The sequence below is a fragment of the Zophobas morio genome, unplaced genomic scaffold, assembly GCF_036711695.1.
Source record: "Zophobas morio isolate AGI-343-1 ecotype UQ-CSIRO unplaced genomic scaffold, CSIRO_AGI_Zmor_V1 ptg000021l, whole genome shotgun sequence".
In the NCBI taxonomy this organism is placed as follows: Eukaryota; Metazoa; Arthropoda; class Insecta; order Coleoptera; family Tenebrionidae; genus Zophobas; species Zophobas morio.
In genome coordinates, this window is record NW_026972126.1 from 18170357 (window position 1) to 18189528 (window position 19172).

Below are 19172 nucleotides of genomic sequence, written 5' to 3' on the forward strand. Positions count from 1 at the left end.
TATTTTTTCCATTTTCCGAATGGTAAACTTCTGGGTCTTCTAGAACTGACGCGATTCAAATACTCACTCTTGGGCTGAAGTCGTAATAGTTATATTTGTTCTACTTTCAAAATCAAATTGTTCTAAAACTTTTTGAACTCAGGATAGCCAAATTGTGGTTTTCATGTGGGTCCACCACAGAAGTTATTTTTGGTTTCTTCTGAATTTCAGTTAGAAATAGTTTCAAACTTCTAACCCTTTTTTCTGACCTTCAATTTGAGTCATGTGAAATAGTCTTTCTAATTCTTCTAAATTTGCTGCAAGCTTCCTGATTTAATTTATTTTTTCTCTTCATTGTTCTTCTCACCATGATGTCTAAAATTCACTATTTCTTGCATTTTTCCAGTAGCAAATTTTTAGAACTTCTAGAACTTACGTGATTTAATTTTTCTATACCTCAGTTTATCGCAATACAAAAAAAAAAAAAAATTCCAAATAAAATTCTTCTAGAAGTTTTAGAACTCAGATTGGCTGAATCCATCACAAAAGTCAACATTTTTTGGCATCTTCTGGATTTCAGTTAGAAATAAAAAATCTTTAATCTTCTAATTCTTTCAGTTTCTGTAGGTTCAAGGAGTCAAAATTCTTCTAAATTTTCTGGAACCATCCTGATTTCATTTATTTTTGTCTTCTTTGTTCTTCTCACCATGAAGTTTAAATTCTCTATTTCTTTCATTTTTCGAGTAGCAAATTTCTGGACCTTCTAGAACTCGGTTGATTTAATTCTAGAACTCACGTGATTTAACTTTTCTATACCCTCATTTTATCGCAATACTCAAAATTCTTGTATTTTTACGATTCCAAATAAAATTCTTCTAAAACTTTTAGAACTCAGGTTAGCTGAGTGCATCATTTATAAAAGTAATTTTTTTTTGTATCTTCTGGATTTCAGCTAAAAATTAAAATCTTATATATTCTAATTCTTACGAAAATTCTTTCAGTTTCTTTCGGCTCAAAGAGTCAAAGTTCTTCTAAATTTTCTAGAATCTTCTTGATTTCATTTATTTTTTTCTTCTTTGTCGTTCTTACCATCAAGTCTAAAATTCTCTGTTTCTTCTATTTTCCAGTAGCAAATTTCTGGACCCTCTAGAACTCATTAATTTTATTGCAATACTCAAAATTCTTGTATTTTTTTCCAGTTTCAAATGAAATTCTTCTAGAGCATTTAGAACTCAAGTTAGCTGAATCCACTACAAAAGTAACAATTTTTTGGCCTGTTCTTGATTTGAGTTAGAAATTAAAATCTTGTATCTTTTAATTCTTCTAAATATTCTCCAACCACTCTGATTTCATTAATTTTTTTCTTCTTTGTTCTTCTCATCATGAAGTCTAAAATTGTCTATTTCTTCCATTTTTCCAGTAGCAAATTTCTGGACCTTCTAGAACTCAGGTGTTTTAATTTTTCTACACCATCGCAATACTCAAAATTCTTCTATTTTTTTCCAATTTCAAATTAAATTCTTCTAAAATTTTAGAGCTCAACATTTTTTGGCTTCTTCTAGACTTCAGTTAGGAATTAAAATCTTGTACTTTCTAATTCTTACGAAAAGTCTTTCAGTTTCTTTCGGTTCAAAGATTCGAAATTCTTCTAAATTTTCTATAAGAAATCTAAAATTCTTTATTTCTTCTATTTTCTGAATAGTAAACTCCTACATCTTTTAGAACAGACGTGATTAATTGCTCTGCAGCAGAATCTTGTACTAAAGTTGAAATTCATACATTTTTTCTATTTTCAAAATAAAATTCGTCTAAAAGTTAGGTTAGACCAAGGGTAGCTGAACTGTGTTTTGAGATAAATCCACCACAAAAATCAGACATTTTTTGGCTTCTTCTGGACTTCTTGAAACGTCTGACTTTTACGTGTCAAACAGTCAAAACCTTCAAAATTTTCTGTGATCTTCCTGAATTTATTTTCCTACTTCTTTGTTCTTCTCGCCATGAAGTCTAAAATTCTTTATTTCTTCCCCACGTGATATAACTTCTCTATACCGCAATTTTATCGCAGTACTGAAAATTATTGTATTTTTTCCACTTTCAAAAATAAATTCTTCGAAGGCTTTTAGAACTTAGGTTAGCTGAATCCATCACAAAAATAACATTTTTTGGCTTCTTCTGGAGTTCAGTTAGAAATAAAAATCTTGAATCTTCTAATTATTACGAAAATTCTTTCAGTTTATTTCAGTCTAAAGAAATCTAAAATTTTTTATTTCTTCTATTTTCTGAATAGTAAACTTCTGGATCTAGAACTGACGTGATTTAATTGCCCTATAGCTGGATCCTGTACTGAAATTGAAATTTTATATATTTTTTCTAGTTTTAAAATGAAATTCTTCTATAAGTTTTAGGAATAAGGTTGGCTGAATTCTGTTTTTCAGATAAATCCACCACAGAAATCTGACATTTTTTGGCTTCTTCTGGATTTCTTTTGGAATTACAGACCTTTAAATTTTCTGCAACTTTCTTTAATTCATTTTTCTTTTGTTTGTTCTTCTCGCCATGCGATCTAAAATTTTTATTTCTTCCATTTTCCTTATACTACACTTCTGAATCTTCTACAACTCATGTGATTTAACTTTCAGTTACAAATATCTTCAAACTTCTAACCCTTACAAAAATTCTTCCAGTTTCCGTCGTATCAAAAAGTCAAAATTTTTCAAAATTTTCTAAAATCTTCTACTTTTAAAATAAAATTCTTCTAACGTCTCTGAATTTTTTCTTTTTCTTGTTCTTCCCATCATCAAGTCTAAAATTCTTTATTTCTTCTATTTTTCAAATAGTAAATTAAGTCCTCTTAAAAAATCAGACCATAATTACGGCGAAAGTCCGATTTTACACTTATTTAAAGTGTGTAAAGTAAGAGTAAAATTTAACCTACGATTTCTGAGAAATGTATAAAATGAAATAAGTGTAACCCTAAAATCTGAGCTTGGAAGCAAAAAGAAACGAACTCCAGCGAACTCACAAAGGACTTAATAAAATTTATAATTTACTCCTTCCTTGAAATTTGTTTCTAATTAAAGCTCGACAAAGCCCACCCCGCCCTATTATACAGAACTCCTGTGAATCTTTCCGCGAACATTCCCCAAACTGCAACTCCACCTTTTCCCGAGTAATTACTCACCCCAATGCACGCAAATCTGCATCGAATCATTCCTACACAAACCCGCCTCAATTACCAACTTCTCGCACAAATAAAACCCCTTTATCATTTGACACTGCTTATTCGATAACACCCAGAAGCGCAGCTTTCATCGCGCCCAACAAGCATAAAACGCGAGTTTTCCCATTTCCTGAGCACCCATTCATTACCGCTGCACTTAATTAGCATTCTCCACCTCCTCCGAACAAAAAGCTTCCCGCCGACCTTGAAAGCTCGAGCTTTGCGCCGCTCTACCTGATACCCGACGTTCATTCATTTGCCGTTTCAGTTCGGAATGGAACGTGACCGGATTTTTTCTCATTTAATTTTATTACTAATAAGCTCGCGTGTGCTTTAGCGTTGTAAGCTCATCCGGAGCTCCGGTATATTTACTAACTCGTTCCGGGTTTTCGTGTCGTTTCAGCAGTCGTAAAAATTCACCATGAAATAATATAAAAGACGTCGATGTGGCGGGGGCTGATTTTTTACGACGGGAGCGGGGGTGGCTGGTGAATTATGCATTAAGATAATTGTACAATCAATAAAACGTGTTTTCATTGACGGTATATCATTTCCTAATACAATTTTATGGGGGTATTTTGCCGGTGCTTAATAGCGAGTTGTACGCTGGCGATTAATTTATTCCGGAATTAACTTGATTTAAGGAATTGCCAACGAATTCGAAACAGAGAGGTAATTTTATTTTGGGTAAATTATTCAAATGGGACGGGGATAAACCACGTTAACGTCACTAAATAAAACAACTTTTTCCGTCCTCGTGTCGTGCTATTTATTTGCTAAACGGTTTAGCGAAACCCGAATTTTGCCCTCTGGATTCTTAATTACGTGGAAAACTAACTGTTAAGCGTAGGTTTGAAGCCGAAAGCAAACTGTTCAAAGCGCTTTTAAAATTTTTCCTACGAAAATCAAAAGTTCCGGGAAAAAGCTAAAGTTGCTTAATTGCTTTCCGAAATTTTAATATAAATTAATGGCTTTGAGTGGAATCTGCCATTGAATCATTATGTGGCTAACCAAGCCATTGTGGGGATTTCGGGCTTACGCAGCGAGTTGAAAGTAAAAGCGATTTCGAATGCTGCGCCAAAGAAATTTGCCGGAGTAATAAATTAGTTACGAATGTTTTCGATTTGTTTCGGTTTCCACGAGGAATTAGTGCGCGAGTTGGATGAAAGAATTTTTTTACTGTGAAAAATGCGATTTGCTTTTTGAGTGGGACGAAAGCTGGGAGAAATAAGTTTGGAAAATGAACTGTCGGGAGATATGGTTGTGAGGGATGTCGCGTTTGGGGTTGATAAAGCGAGCTTGTTACATAGCTTGAGCAGCTTTTAAATAATTTAGTGATGTTGAGACGATCGTTTTAATTCGGTTTAAAAGTGGACGGTTTTTTTTAAAGCTCTATTTTGACGAAGCGTTTTTTAGTAGCTAAATAATGAGAATTTCCCGTTGGAAAGTAAAGATTATTATTACTATTAAAATAATTTATCTGAAGGTGTTTGAAAGAATGATGGGGGTGCATTGTGTAATTTTTTAAGAATGTGAAAGAATTTACGCGACCCCTCCTTCTCTTGTATTTTTCAAAAATTTGAAAAATGTTTTGTTTTTTGAAAAAATTTCAAAAACCATTTTGTATTTTTTTTTAATTCAAAATTTGTGAACACCTTTAGTGTTTTATAATTGTACAAGGTTGAGAAAACTTCAGAGTCGCTAGTGGTTTTTTGAAGAAGTTGAAAAATTTTGGTGAACCTTTGATATTTAGTTTTTGAAAGAAAGAATTTTAGTTTAAACTTTAAAGAATTATCTACCACTATTTTTTAAGCATCTTTGGTGTTTCTTGTGTTGTAGTTTAATTTCAAAAAATCTTGAGAACGGGTCCCTAGTGTCTCTAAAAAAAAGGGGACCAGAAATCTCAAAAGACGTGAGAGATTTTCCAGAGCCTTTTTTGTTTTATTTTTCTAGGAATTTAAGAAAAAAATTGTGTTTTATTTTCGAAAAGTGTTGAAAGGATCTTAAGGACTCTTCTGCTTTATTTTTGAAAAGTGTGTTTCAAAGAAGTTAAAGAAGTGGCCTTCAGTGATTTTTTTTATGTGTGAAAGATTTTTCGGAACTCATTGATTTTATTTGTGAAGGATTTTGAAAAACGCTGGAGGACCTTTAGTGTTTTAGTTTTGATAAAGCTTGAAAAAATATTCGGGGTGCTTTGTATTGAAAAAGTTGGAAAAAAATTGAGGATTTCTATTGTTCCTTTTTAAAGAAATTGAAAAAACTTCGGGGGCCTCGAGTGTGTAAGAAGATTGGAAGGTTCTTCGGGACCTCTTGTGTCATTTAACAAAAAATTGGAGAGCCCTGGTGGTTTGTTTCTAAAGGAATTCGAAAAAATCTCCGGGACTCCACAGTGTTCTGTCTTTGACATTTTGAAAAATTTTGAAAACAATTTTGGGAACGCCTAGTGTTTTTATTTTGGACAATGAAATAATTTTCGAACACCTTTTGTTCTAATATTTAAAAAAATTGAAAAAAATCTCGTATATCCCTAGTGCTTTGTTTTTGAAAAAATTGAAAAAATCTTGAGGACCTCTAGTACCTTTATTCCAATAAGTACAACATTCTTGGGAAACTCTTGTATTTTATTTTTGAAGAAAATAAAAAAAAAGCTTCGTAGATCGCTAGTTTTTTATTTTTGAAGAAGGTCGAAAAAATCCTCGGGGATTTTTGTGTTATCTACATTTTTTGGAAAATGTTGAAAAAATGTTGAGACTCTCTAATGTTTTGCTTATGAATTATTTTTCGGGGCCTTTGGGTGTTTTTTATTTAAAAATTTGAAAAAATCTCAATCCCGTATTGTTTGTTTTTGAAAGATTTTAAAAATTCTGGAGGGTCTCTAATGCCTTTATTTAAATGTGTCCAACATTCCTAAGCTCCTTGGGTTTAATTTTTGGAAATATTTGGAAGAAGGAATTCTAGTGTTTTATTTTTGGACCTTTAATACTGTATTTTTCAAAAAGGTTGAAAATGTCTTCGGACTCCTTTCTGTTTGATTTTTCAAGGAATTTGAAAAATGTTTTTAGTGTCTCTTTAAATATGTACAAAATTTTTCGAACCTTTGTGTTTTATTTTTTAAGAAATTTGAAAAACCTGGGGACCTCTAGTGTTTTATTAAAAAAAAATCTAGACCCATTGTCTTTTATTTTAGGGAAAGCTTGAAAGAATTTTAGGTACTCTAATGTTTTATTTTTGGACTTTTACTGTTGTGTTTTTCAAAAAGATTGAAAAATCTTCGACCCCATTTGTCTTTTATTTTTTAGATAATAAAAAGAAAATAAAGTTAGTGTCTTATTTTTGAAAAAAAAATGGAAAAAACTTCGTGATCCCTTGTTATTTTTTAAAGAATCTTTGAGGTTCCTTGTGTTACATTTTTGAAAAAAGTTGAAAAAATCTTGGTGGCCCTTTGTTATTTTCAAAAAATCTTTCACTTTGAACACTCCAAGTATGTTGTTTTTGAAAGAATTAAAAAATTCTTGAGTGCTTCTTTGTTTAAATCAAACATCTTCACACCCACTGTGTATTATTTTTGGAAAAGTTTGAAGGAATTTTAGGAAATCGAGTGTTTTATTTTTGGACTTTTACTGTTGTATTTTTCAAGAAGATTGAAAAATCTTCAACCCCATTTGTCTTTTATTTTTTACAGAATAAAAAGAAAATAAGGTTGGTGTTTTATTTTTGAAAAAAAAAAAGAAAAAATCTTCGTGATCCCTTGTTATTTTTTAAAGAATCTTTGAGGTTCCTTGTGTTACATTCTTGAAAAAAGTTGAAAAAATCTTGGTGGCCCTTTGTTATTTTCAAAAAATCTTTCACTTTGAACACTCCAAGTATGTTGTTTTTGAAAGAATTAAAAAATTCTTGAGTGCTTCTTTGTTTAAATCAAACATCTTCACACCCACTGTGTATTATTTTTGGAAAAGTTTGAAGGAATTTTAGGAAATCGAGTGTTTTATTTTTGGACTTTTACTGTTGTATTTTTCAAGAAGATTGAAAAATCTTCAACCCCATTTGTCTTTTATTTTTTACAGAATAAAAAGAAAATAAGGTTGGTGTTTTATTTTTGAAAAAAAAAAAGAAAAAATCTTCGTGATCCCTTGTTATTTTTTAAAGAATCTTTGAGGTTCCTTGTGTTACATTCTTGAAAAAAGTTGAAAAAATCTTGGTGGCCCTTTGTTATTTTTCAAAAAATCTTTCACTTTGAACACTCCAAGTATGTCGTTTTTGAAAGAATTAAAAAATTCTTGAGTGCTTCTTGTTTAAATAAAACATCTTCGCACCCACTGTGTATTATTTTTGGAAAAGTTTGAAAGAATTTTAGGAACTCTAGTGATTTATTTTTACACTTTTACTGTTTATTTTTTTAAAATATTGAAAAATCTTCACCGCTCTTTGTTATGTTTTAAAGATTCATTGGGGTTCTTATGTTTAATTTTTGAAAGAATTTGAAAAATTGTCGAGGACCCCAAGTGATTTATTTTTTAAAAAATTTAAAAATTCGTGAGTGTTTTTCTATAAGTATGTACAATATACTTTGAAGCTTCTTGTGTTTTATTTTTGAACAAATTTTAAAAAACCAATGGGCCTCTAATGTTTTATTTTTGTATTTAAAAAAATCTTGCTGATCCCTAGTGTCCTTTTTTAATTCATGAGAAATTTTTGGGAACTTCTGTTATATTATTTTTCCAGGAACTTAAAAAAAACTTCTGTTTTATTTCTGAAAAGAGTTGAACAAATTTTCATGACCCTTTGTTATTTTTCAAAAAATTTTGACTTGGAAGACTCCAGGTATTTTTTTAAATTTAAAAATTCTTGGGTGCTTCTAGTGTATTTGTTTAAATAAAACATCTTCAGGTTCCATGTGTCTTGTTTTTAGGGAAAGTTGAAAAAAAAAAATCAGGGTCCCCTGGTGTTTTCTTTCTGAAAGTGTTTTAAAAAATCTAACTGTGGTTCCTAGTGTCTTTCTCTTTAAGGCGTGAGAGATTTTTTTGGCCCCTTGTGTTTTACTTTTGAAGGAATTTGAAAAAACCTCGGGGACCGCAAGTGTTTAATTTTTGAAAAAACTTCAAAAGAATTTTCGCTGCCCTTTATGTTTAATTAAAAAAAAAAGTTGAAAAAAAATTCGGACACTCCTTTTGTGTCTTTTGTAATTTATTTTTGAAACAATTTAAACAAATCTTGAGATTTTTTTATTTATTAAATTATCTTTGGATTTTCTAGTATATCATTATTTTTTTTAATTTAAAAATTTGGATGCCTCCTAAGGTCTTTTTTTAATGTGAACAATTTTTCGAGATCACTTACGTTTTATTTTTGAAAGAATTAAAAAATCTTGAACATTTGTACTGTTATTTTTTTTAAACTTTAGAGTCCCTCTTCTTTTATTTTCGAAAGATTTTCAAAAATCTCGGAGACCCTTGTGTTTTCTTGCTGAAAGTGTTTCAAAGAATCTTAGTGACCTTATTGTCTTTTTCACATGAAAGATTTTTCTGAGCCTTTTGTTCTTTATTATTATTTTTTTTTTAATAATTTGGAAAAATCTTCAGATTTTTTTTGCTTTTTAAATAATGTTTGGGATTTCTAGAGTATTATTTTTTTTTTAAATTGAAACAATTAGGGCACCCGGAGTTCTTTTTTAAGACAATGAAAGAATTTTCGAGCCCTTTTGTGTTTCATTTTTGAAAAAAATTGGCAACAACGGTGATGTCTTGTGTTTTGTTCCTGAAAATCTTTCAAAGAATTTGGATGCCCCTGGTGTCTTTTTTTTAATGTGAACGATTTTTCGTGGTCTCTAAGTTTCATTTTTGAAATAATTTAAAAATCTTAAAGATTTGTACTGTTATTTTTTTTTATCTTTAGAGTCCCTTTTGTTTTATTTTCGAAAGAATTTGAAAAATCTCGGAGGTCCCTTGTGTTTTGTTTCTGGAAGCGTTTCACAGAATCTTAGTGACCTTATTGTCTTTTTCACATGAAAGATTTTTCTGAGCCTTTTGTTTGTTATTTTTTATTTTTGAAATAATTTGGAAAAATCTTCAGATTTTTTTACTTTTTAAATAATGTTTGGGATTTCTAGAGGATTATTTTTTAAAAAATTGAAACAATTAGGGCACCCGGTGTCCTTTTTTTAAGACAATGAAAGAATTTTCGAGCCCCTTTGTGTTTCATTTTTGAAAAAAATTGGAAACAACGGCGATTTTTTGCGTTTTGTTCCTGAAAATCTTTCAAAGAATTTGGATGCCCCTAGTGTCTTTTTTTTAATGTGAACGATTTTTCGAGGTCTCTTACGTTTTATTTTTGAAATAATTTAAAAAATCTTGAAGATTTGTGCTGTTATTTTTTTTTTAATCTCTAGAGTCCCTTGTGTTTTATTTTCGAAAGAATTTGAAAAATCTCGGAGGTCCCTTGTGTTTTGTTTCTGGAAGTGTTTCACAGAGTCTTAGTGACCTTATTGTCTTTTTCACATCAAAGATTTTTCTGAGCCTATTGTTTGTTATTTTTTATTTTTGAAATAATTTGGAAAAATCTTCAGATTTTTTTTACTTTTTAAATAATGTTTGGGATTTCTAGAGTATTATTTTTTAAAAAATTGAAACAATTAGGGCGCCCGGTGTCCTTTTTTTAAGACAATGAAACAATTTTCGTGCCCCCTTGTGTTTCATTTTTGAAAAAAATTGAAAATAACGGTGATTTCTTGTGTATTGTTCCTGAAAATCTTTCAAAGAATTTGGATGCCCCCTAGTGTCTTTTTTTTTAATGTGAACGATTTTTCGAGGTTTCTTACGTTTTATTTTTGAAATAATTTAAAAAATCTTGAAGATTTGTAGTGTTACTTTTTTGAGACTCTTCTAATTTGGTGGTCGAAAAAGTTCGAAATTAAAATGTTACAAAAACTAAATTTTGGCGAATTTTAATTTTATTTTTATAAGAAACTGGATTTGTTTCATTGTGCTTCAGGGACGATGAAAATTCTATATAAATAACTTTGTACCCTCCCCAAGTATTTTTTTTTTGTTGCTTCAATTTAATTAAATAAATTAACACAAACAAAAAATTTACCTCTTACAATAGCTTTTTTCTTTTTTGCAGCAACATGAAATTTAAATTTGCTTCTCCAAGGAAGAACAAAACATAAAATAAATATTTGCCGTGGCTTTTTAATTGAATCATGTATTTTAAACAATGGAAGAGAATGTCTACTCTGACGTTTTTCTAGTTGTCTTTCACAAACTTGTTTGTTTTTATAGTCTGATGAAAAGGTTGCGCTCTTTCATAGCAAACAATGATCCATACTTTTTAGACTTTCAGCAGTCGGAAAAATATTCCAACTCCCGAGAAACCTGAAAATGTTTACAGCTTTAAGCTCTGACAAAACCCACTAACGTCAAAAAACGTCCCCCATTTCCGATAAACCGCCAAATTGACATCCAGCTTTCCCATCTGCCTCGAGCAAACACCGATACTCGTATTTGCCCAACATTGCATCAAGTGCACACTAATTGTCTCCCCAACCAACCACACAAAAACAGTTTCATTACCGCAACATTGATAGCCAAAACAGCCCCCAGACAATAAAATTTTAATTAAACCTTAATGCAAACCTGCAAACAACTTAAAAACGAATCGCGCTCATCACGCAACCATGCATAAAACATCGACCTCGGCAATGCACCAGAATGCATAATGCATTCCCGAAACCTCGACACAGCTCACCTGCAATCCAGGTGATACGGTCGTAACAACTTTTTAAGCTCCTATTATGTTACGTAACTTAATTTTATATCCAATCCATATTTATGATAACGTGATAAAAGCAAAACGTTATAGGTTCAGATACACGGAAAATGTTTTTGTTGTTTATCCATAAATGGCTTCGTTATGGATGTTGTTGACTGGCGAAAATCTTTCAGCAAAACATTTTTGCCGCGTGTACACCTGATTGAATTACCGGGAATTTCGACAAACTTTGCGAAATTCGAGCCGAAATCGATGCGGGATTTTAGTTCGGGTATTGTGGTGGATAATAAAGCGGTATTTGCGGCAAGTTTCAGGAATATTCAGTTGGGGGTAAGTTGAACTAGAATTTCATGCTCGGGCGACTTTTGTATGTAAATAGGTTCGAACTGCAACAATATTATCAACATTATTACACGTAAAAAGTTCTTTTGGTTGCCAAAACTTGAGGTCAAGAGCGAAAGATAAAAATGAAGGTCACGCAAACGATAAAATAACGTCTTCTTTAAACACTTGTTTCGATAGCGACTATTATCACACCGTATCGCAAGCCGCATTTAAAAAAAATATGAGGCTCGTTTGTTTTCGGAGTTAGCTCCCGTCTCTAGATTTGTTTTTAAAACTTGATAATAAATTGATGGTTTAAAAATAGAGCGGTGGAGATTCGCCAAATAAGTAAATGTCGTTGTAACCATTATTTATAGTTAAATTAGAGCGCTAAACGATTTTATTAGACTGAGATAAATCGCTTTATTTGCTTTGAGGGTAGACACTCTGCTTGCAATTTATATGGGGCGAGAATCATTAATAGTTTCTAACTGTGAAATATGTCGCAGACGCTACTTTTAACAAGTAATTGCTTCTGCATAATAAACTTGTCGTGTCAGTGTGAATTTTAATTTATGGATTTTAACTTCGCAACTAAATGAACTTTTCAGCTGGTAGCTCGTGCAGCTTTATTAAAATGGAAAATTGAACGGTTTAGACGAAATGTTACGATTTACTGCGGAAAATGGTGTTATTCTGCTGAAACTACGTTTGAAAATTAAATGGATGTTGTTTCTGATTTTAATTCGTAGTGAAAAGTAGAATTGTTTTGTTTTTCAGCAGGTGAATAAAATAGAGTCACTATTTTTTAATTCAGTTTCATCAATCGCAATCAATATTCATTTCAGCGCGTAATTTTCAGTACGAGTTTTCAGGTAACGTCTTCATTTTTCCGGGCATGATTAATTAATTTAATTAATATTTTATGATCGTCAACTTTTATCAGAATTTTAATGGTGTTTCCTTGAAACAAACATAGTGCTATGAAATAAAAACATTTTACGATTTAAAAAATAATATGTTAATTTTAATTTGTTTATTATTAACTATTAAGCAACAATTAATTGTGCTTGTTTTAACAGATATTCTTTGTTTCGGGTGAATCATTACCGTTTTTAAGATGGTATTAATTTGAGGGCGTAATTTCAGGTAACGTCTTCATTTTTCCGGAAACGATTAATTTTAATTAATGCTTTATGATCCTGCGGGAGTTTTAAAGTTGATAAGTCATCGTTACCCTGAGGCACTCTTTTTAGGTTGCTTTGAAATAAAAACTTGCGTTTTTGTGGCAATACAGAAATACACATTTTCACCAAATTTGTTGCTCCTGTATTTGTGGTTTATGAATCTACCTTGATTTTGTTAATCATGATTATACTTTTTCATTATTTAATATGTCTAACGCCAGGGACAGGATTCAGATTTTTTTATTGAATAAATCAAGAATGGTTCATCCTATTTTCCAGAGAATTTCAAAATACAGTGCTGTTATTATTAGTATTACATTGCACCTATTCAAATTGATGTAAGTGTCCTTGTTAAAGTATTGATCTCGTCATAACAAAATTTTGGTCCAGAAAACTCACTTGAAATATACCCATAACATGCTTCTTTACTTGTAGTTGATTGATTTTTGTATTTTATAACTATGAAAACTGTAATAAGGAAATTTTAGTAAACATAAAAACATAATTAAAACAATTTTTGTGTTTTGGCAAATTTTGAAAAAATTAATAATCGTCAAATTTTGGCAGCTAAATTTACAGTTAAAAAAAATCAATCTCATTCCACTTTCTACCACCTTACTTACTCAATTTTAATTACTTTATTAATCAAACGCTTCTAATTTAAATTGATGAGGAAATGTAATTAACTAAAATTAATTCTCTATTTAATAGACAGGTTTATGGATAATTAACCTTAATTAAAATTGGTGACTCTTTAAATTGCCGTTAATTGCGATAAGATGTTTATTTACAGCTGAGTGTCATTCATTGTCTCCAAAAGCGTTCTTAATTACTAATCAATAAAATATTAATTTTGATAAAATACGTTTATCACGCATTTATCAATTAATTAATAATTAATTTGTAGATTATCAATTTTACCTAATTGCAAATACTTGAAATCAGCCATTTTTAATTAGTCTTTCTTTTTAATAAATAACTCTTAGTTTTTATCAATCATTTTTTTACTATTAATTGCATTTAATTGTATATAGATTACCTTATAATTTTGCTTAATTACTCTCAGAAGATTCTAAGTATCACCTTGTCGAACTTTCCATTTTGTATCCAAAGTAGAGGAAGAATTAGATAGATGCAAGTACATTTAAATTTCATTTACTGGAAAAACATGGAATTAATCAAAAGCAACTTAATTAAGTAAGTTGCTAAGTAAATGTAATTAACTGAAATTAATTCTAGCATTTTATAAACAGTTCTAGGAATAATCGGACGTAATTAAAATTGGTGACTCACTAATTTGACGTTAATTGTGATAAAACGTAATTAAGTACGGCTTAGTACCCTTGATTACCTCCAAAAGCGTTCTTAATTACTAGTCAATGGAATATTAATTTTGATAAAATATGTTTATTACGCAACAATATTTCACTACACATTAATTAATAATAATTGATAGATTATCAATTTTATCTAATTGCACTTACTTGAAATCAATTATTTTTAATTGGACTCTCTTAGTTTATATCAAATAGTTTTAATTTTTCTTTTTATTTTAATTTACTATTAATTGCATTTAATTGTTTATAGATTACCTTATAATTTTGCTTAATTACTCTCAAAAAGTTGGAATTGCCGTCTTGTCGAACTTTCCATTTTGTATCCAATGTAGAGGAAGAATTAAATAATGAAAATTATAGCAATAAGATGCATAATTAAGGTGGATTCATGAACTACAAGTACATTTAAATTTTTTTTTTACTTTAAAAACTTGGAAATAATCAAAAGCACTTAATTAAGTAAATGGCTAAGTAAATGTAATTAATTGAAATTAGTTCTCCCATTTTATAAACAGTTCTAAGAATAATCGGACGTAATTAAAATTGATGACTGATTAATTTGACGTTAATTGTGATAAAACGTAATTAAGTACGGCTCAGTACCCGTGGTTACCTCCGAAAGCGTTCTTAATTACTAGTTAATAAAATATTAATTTTGATAAAATATGTTTATTACGCAACAGTATTTCACTAAACAATAATTAATTATAATTGATAAATTATCAGTTTTACCCAATTGCACTTACTTGAAATCAGTTATTTTTAATTGGAGTTTGTGTTTAATAAGTAACTCTTAGTTTTTATCAAATAGTTTTAATTTTTCTTTTTATTTTAATTTACTATTAATTGCATTTAATTGTTTATAGATTACCTTATAATTTTGCTTAATTACTCTCAAAAAGTTGGAATTGCCCCCTTGTCGAACTTTCCATTTTGTATCCAACGTAGAGGAAGAATTAAATAATAAAAATTATAGCAATAAGATGCAAAATCAAGGTGGATTCATGAACTACAAGTACATTTAATTTTTTTTTACTGTAAAAACATGGAAATAATCAAAAACACTTAATTAAGCAAATGGTTAAGTAAATGTAATTAATTGAAATTAGTTCTCCCATTTTATAAACAGTTCTACGAATAATCTGACGTAATTAAAAGTGGTGACTCACTAATTTGACGTTAATTGTGATAAAACGTAATTAAGTACGGCTCAGTACCCGTGATTACCTCCAAAAGGGTTCTTAATTACTAGTCAATAAAATATTAATTTTGATAAAATATATTTATTACGCAACAGTATTTCACTAAACAATAATTAATTATAATTGATAGATTATCAGTTTTACCTAATTGCACTTACTTGAAATCAGTTATTTTTAATTAGACTTTGTGTTTAATTAGTAACTCTTAGTTTTTATCAAATAGTTTTAATTTTTCTTTTTATTTTAATTTACTATTAATTGCTTCTAATTGTTTATAGATTACCTTATAATTTTGCTTAATTACTCTCAAAAAGTTGGAATTGCCCCCTTGTCGAACTTTCCATTTTGTATCCAACGTAGAGGAAGAATTAAATAATAAAAATTATAGCAATAAGATGCATAATCAAGGTGGATTCATGAACTACAAGTACATTTAAATTTTGTTTACTGTAAAAACTTGGAAATAATCAAAAGCACGTAATTAAGCAAATTGCTAAGTAAATGTAATTAAATGAAATTAATTCTCCCATTTTATACACAGTTCTAAGAATAATCGGACGTAATTAAAATTAGTGACTCACTAATTTGACGTTAATTGTGATAAAACGTAATTAAGTACGGCTCAGTACCCGTGATTACCTCCAAAAGGGTTCTTAATTACTAGTCAATAGAATATTAATTTTGATAAAATATGTTTATTAGACAACATATATAATATAAATATAAATAAAAATGAATCGCCGAAATGTATGTACGCGCATAACTTCAGAACGACTGCACCAAATTGGATGATTCTTTTTTTTTATGTGTTTCTTATTGTCAGGACAAGGTTTTTATATAACAAAATTTACATAAGCTTTGATCAACCAATTTCACTCGTTTCGAAAATCTTCCCACAATTTAAACATTGTCGAGTAAACGAATCACCGAACTCAATAAATTAAAACTGAAATCGTACTTACCCTGTTTTCGGTTCTTTTCGGAAAAATATCCATTTTCATTCGTGTTCACAGCACTAACACAACATATTTTCCGCAATATTTATTAATAATAAAGTAGAAATTCGCTAAAACGCCCCACTTTTACGCCAAAACGACGCGACGATCTTGCCGCCATCAAACAGAAATTAATACTGAACACAAAGGACCGCAAAACGTGACCTTCGAACAGGTAGCTCAGGTGACAGTGACGTCATCGTACGTCACGATGAGATTGCAAAAATTATTTTTCATATTTTGACGGGGAAAATGCACATTTTCGGGGATAATTTAACAATGTTTAAACAAATTGATTTGTTTTTAATAATTTCGGGCTTGTAGGACAACGAGTTTCGGTTTAATTATCATATATATTTATGCTTATCATGTTTAAACATTATAAGTGATATTAATTATGTTTAAAATTTATTAATTTATATCGTGAAAATGTATAGCTTTGATCAACCGACTTCAATCGTTTCGAAAATTTTCCCAAAATTTAAACATTGTCGAGTGAACGAACGACGGAATCCGATAAATTAAAACTGAAGTCGTACTTACCCTGTTTTCGGTCCTGTTCGGAAAAATATCCATTTTCGTTCGTGTTCACAGTACTAATGCAACACATTTTCACTAATATTTAGAAATATATTAGAAATTCGTGAAAAGAGCCCTACTTTTAAGCCAATTACGCATCAGTATTTCGCTACCCATTAATAAATAATTGCCAGATTATCAATTTTATTTAATGGCACTTTTTTGGAATCACTTAATTATTTTTATTTGATTAGCTCTAAGTTTTTTTCAATTAGTTTTAATTGTATTTTTAATTTTGATTTAGTCCTAATAACACTTAAATTTTAATTGAATATGTAATTGTATTTAAAGTATAGGAACAATTGGGTAATAAAAATAAAATCAAAGTGGATTCATAAACCACAAATACAGGAGTATATTATTTATATTTATATTTTAAAGTTTAAATTTAAAACGCCTTTTTGAAATTTATAAAAAATTACGAAAATGCAAAAAATATGAAATTAGTCAAGAGAAACTTAATTAAATTGTTAAGTAAAATGTAATTAACTAAGATGATTTATCTAATTAATAAATCATTTCTAAAGGTCAAAGGGGCATAATTAAAATTGGTGATTCACTAATTTGACGTTAATTGTGATAATATGTAATTATTTACAGCTCAGTGCTCCTGATTACCTCCGAAATCGTTCTATATCGTTAATCGATAGATACTCATTAGTTAATTATAATTGATAGATTATTATCAATTTTACTAATAGCACTTATGTGAAATTATTTATTTTTAATTGATCTTTATTGCTTAATTAATAGCTATTCGTTTTCATCAATTACTTTTTAGTTAGAGGCAGAATTAGGTAATACAAATTATAATAATAATAATAAACAAAATCAGGGTAAATTCGTACACTTAATTTTTGTATCTTACGAATTCTGAAATTGCAAAAAACATGGAATTAATCAAAATCAACTTAATTAAGTAAATTGCTGAGTAAACGTAATTAACTGAAATGAACCATCTGATTAATGAGTAGTTCCTAAGGATAATTGGACGTAATTAAAATTGCTAACTCACTCATTTGACGTAATCTGTGATCGGATATAATTATTTTGCGGCTCAGTACTCTTAATTATCTCGGGAATCGTTCCTAATCACTAATCGATACAATATTAATTTTGGTAAATTACACTTACTGGTTATAACACACCAATATTTCACTAGCCTGTACCCAATTGATAAAATTGATAGATTATTATCAATTTTAGTTAATATCACTTATTTGGAGCTAATTATTTTTAATTGTTCTTTATTGCTCAATAATTAGCTTTTAGTTTTTATAACTTGTAATTGTGTTTTTATTTTGATTTGCTCCTATTTGTACATAATTGTTAATTATATTTCTCGTGTTTCTGATTAATGTTTCACAATTTGTAGAATACGATAATGTCGGTTTTAAGTTAAGTCAAGTTTAATGACAATTTTATTGTTGTGGTTATAATCGTAACCAGTGGGAATTTATGCATTTAAGGAATGTACGAATAATTTCAGCAATGGTAATATTTTCATACAAGTGCAGGAAAATATTTGCGGCTTCCTGTAACTTCACCGAATAATGATCCACTGATGAAGAAATCCTTGCCAAGCTTGATTATTGGAATTTTCCATTAGAAACCCTTCTGGAACGAAAAAGGGGAGTCGGCTTTACCCCAGCAAGTGAAGCGAAAATCTTTAAAGCGTTGCGTATTTTTCACCAAGCCGCGGTTACATCACAAAAAAAACAAACAATCAAAACACATTTCCAGCCTCACAAGGGACGCTGGTTTTTGCATGCTGCGTCAAAACAACCATGTACATCCTACACTACATTTTCAATATCTGTCCACACAATATGTTTCCAAAGCTCTCAACCTTTTGCCCCGAATCCCCGATAGTGTGCCTATTTATACACTTTCCACATACAGCCCGTTTTTTGCATCATCGTCGACCCTGCCCGAGTCAGCTTTGTGTCCATCCTTATGCCTTCATGTTTCTGACAATCCCAGCAGTCCGCATGTTAGCGTCACGACTTCTGATAGGCTTTTATCGGATATTTTATACGCCTCAAGATTCCCAAACAACAGAACAACCCGTGGGCGCCGTCCCCAAAGCGCTTCCGAGAATATTTGATATATCATTCCCATATATTAAAAAGAAATTGTGTCCTAGTACGCAGCCCTGTACTCCACCTGAGTATGCTTTTCTAGTAAAAATATCAACCCGGTGAAGTATAATTAGGCATTTTCCAATTATTTAGACGTCCTTTTTCCGCGACGAGAATTAACTGAGGCGAACTTTTTCAGATGAATATTAAACGGATTAAGGTGCAAATCAACTTAAGACAGACGAGTTAAACTATTCAAGATGGAGGAAAAGAAGCAGTATTCGGCTCTGACGATCGACCGGGCGGCCTTCCTGCTACTGCGTGTCAAAAAGGCGTTCAAGAAAAAGAAACTCCAGAGGAAGGAGCGCGAAAGGAAGTAAGTAGATTATTGTTTTTAGACGTGGGGGTGGGTTTAAGAGCGGCCAAGGACTAGGCGACGGTAACGATGCATATAGGGGTTGTTTTATTTTGACGGAGGACTTGTGGGGGTGAATAGTGCGA

General features: G+C 30.3%; 1 protein-coding gene across 1 annotated transcript in view; it reads left to right on the forward strand.

Annotated features, from left to right (window-relative positions):
• The window catches only part of LOC135131751 (uncharacterized), a 230190-nt gene that overhangs the window by 15814 nt on the left and 195204 nt on the right, over nt 1–19172 (forward strand). The window contains exon 2 of the mRNA XM_064059599.1: nt 18871–19047. Within this exon, the coding sequence (XP_063915669.1) occupies nt 18932–19047 (116 nt within the window). The 5' untranslated portion in view covers nt 18871–18931. The remainder of the gene's footprint in view (nt 1–18870; nt 19048–19172) is intronic.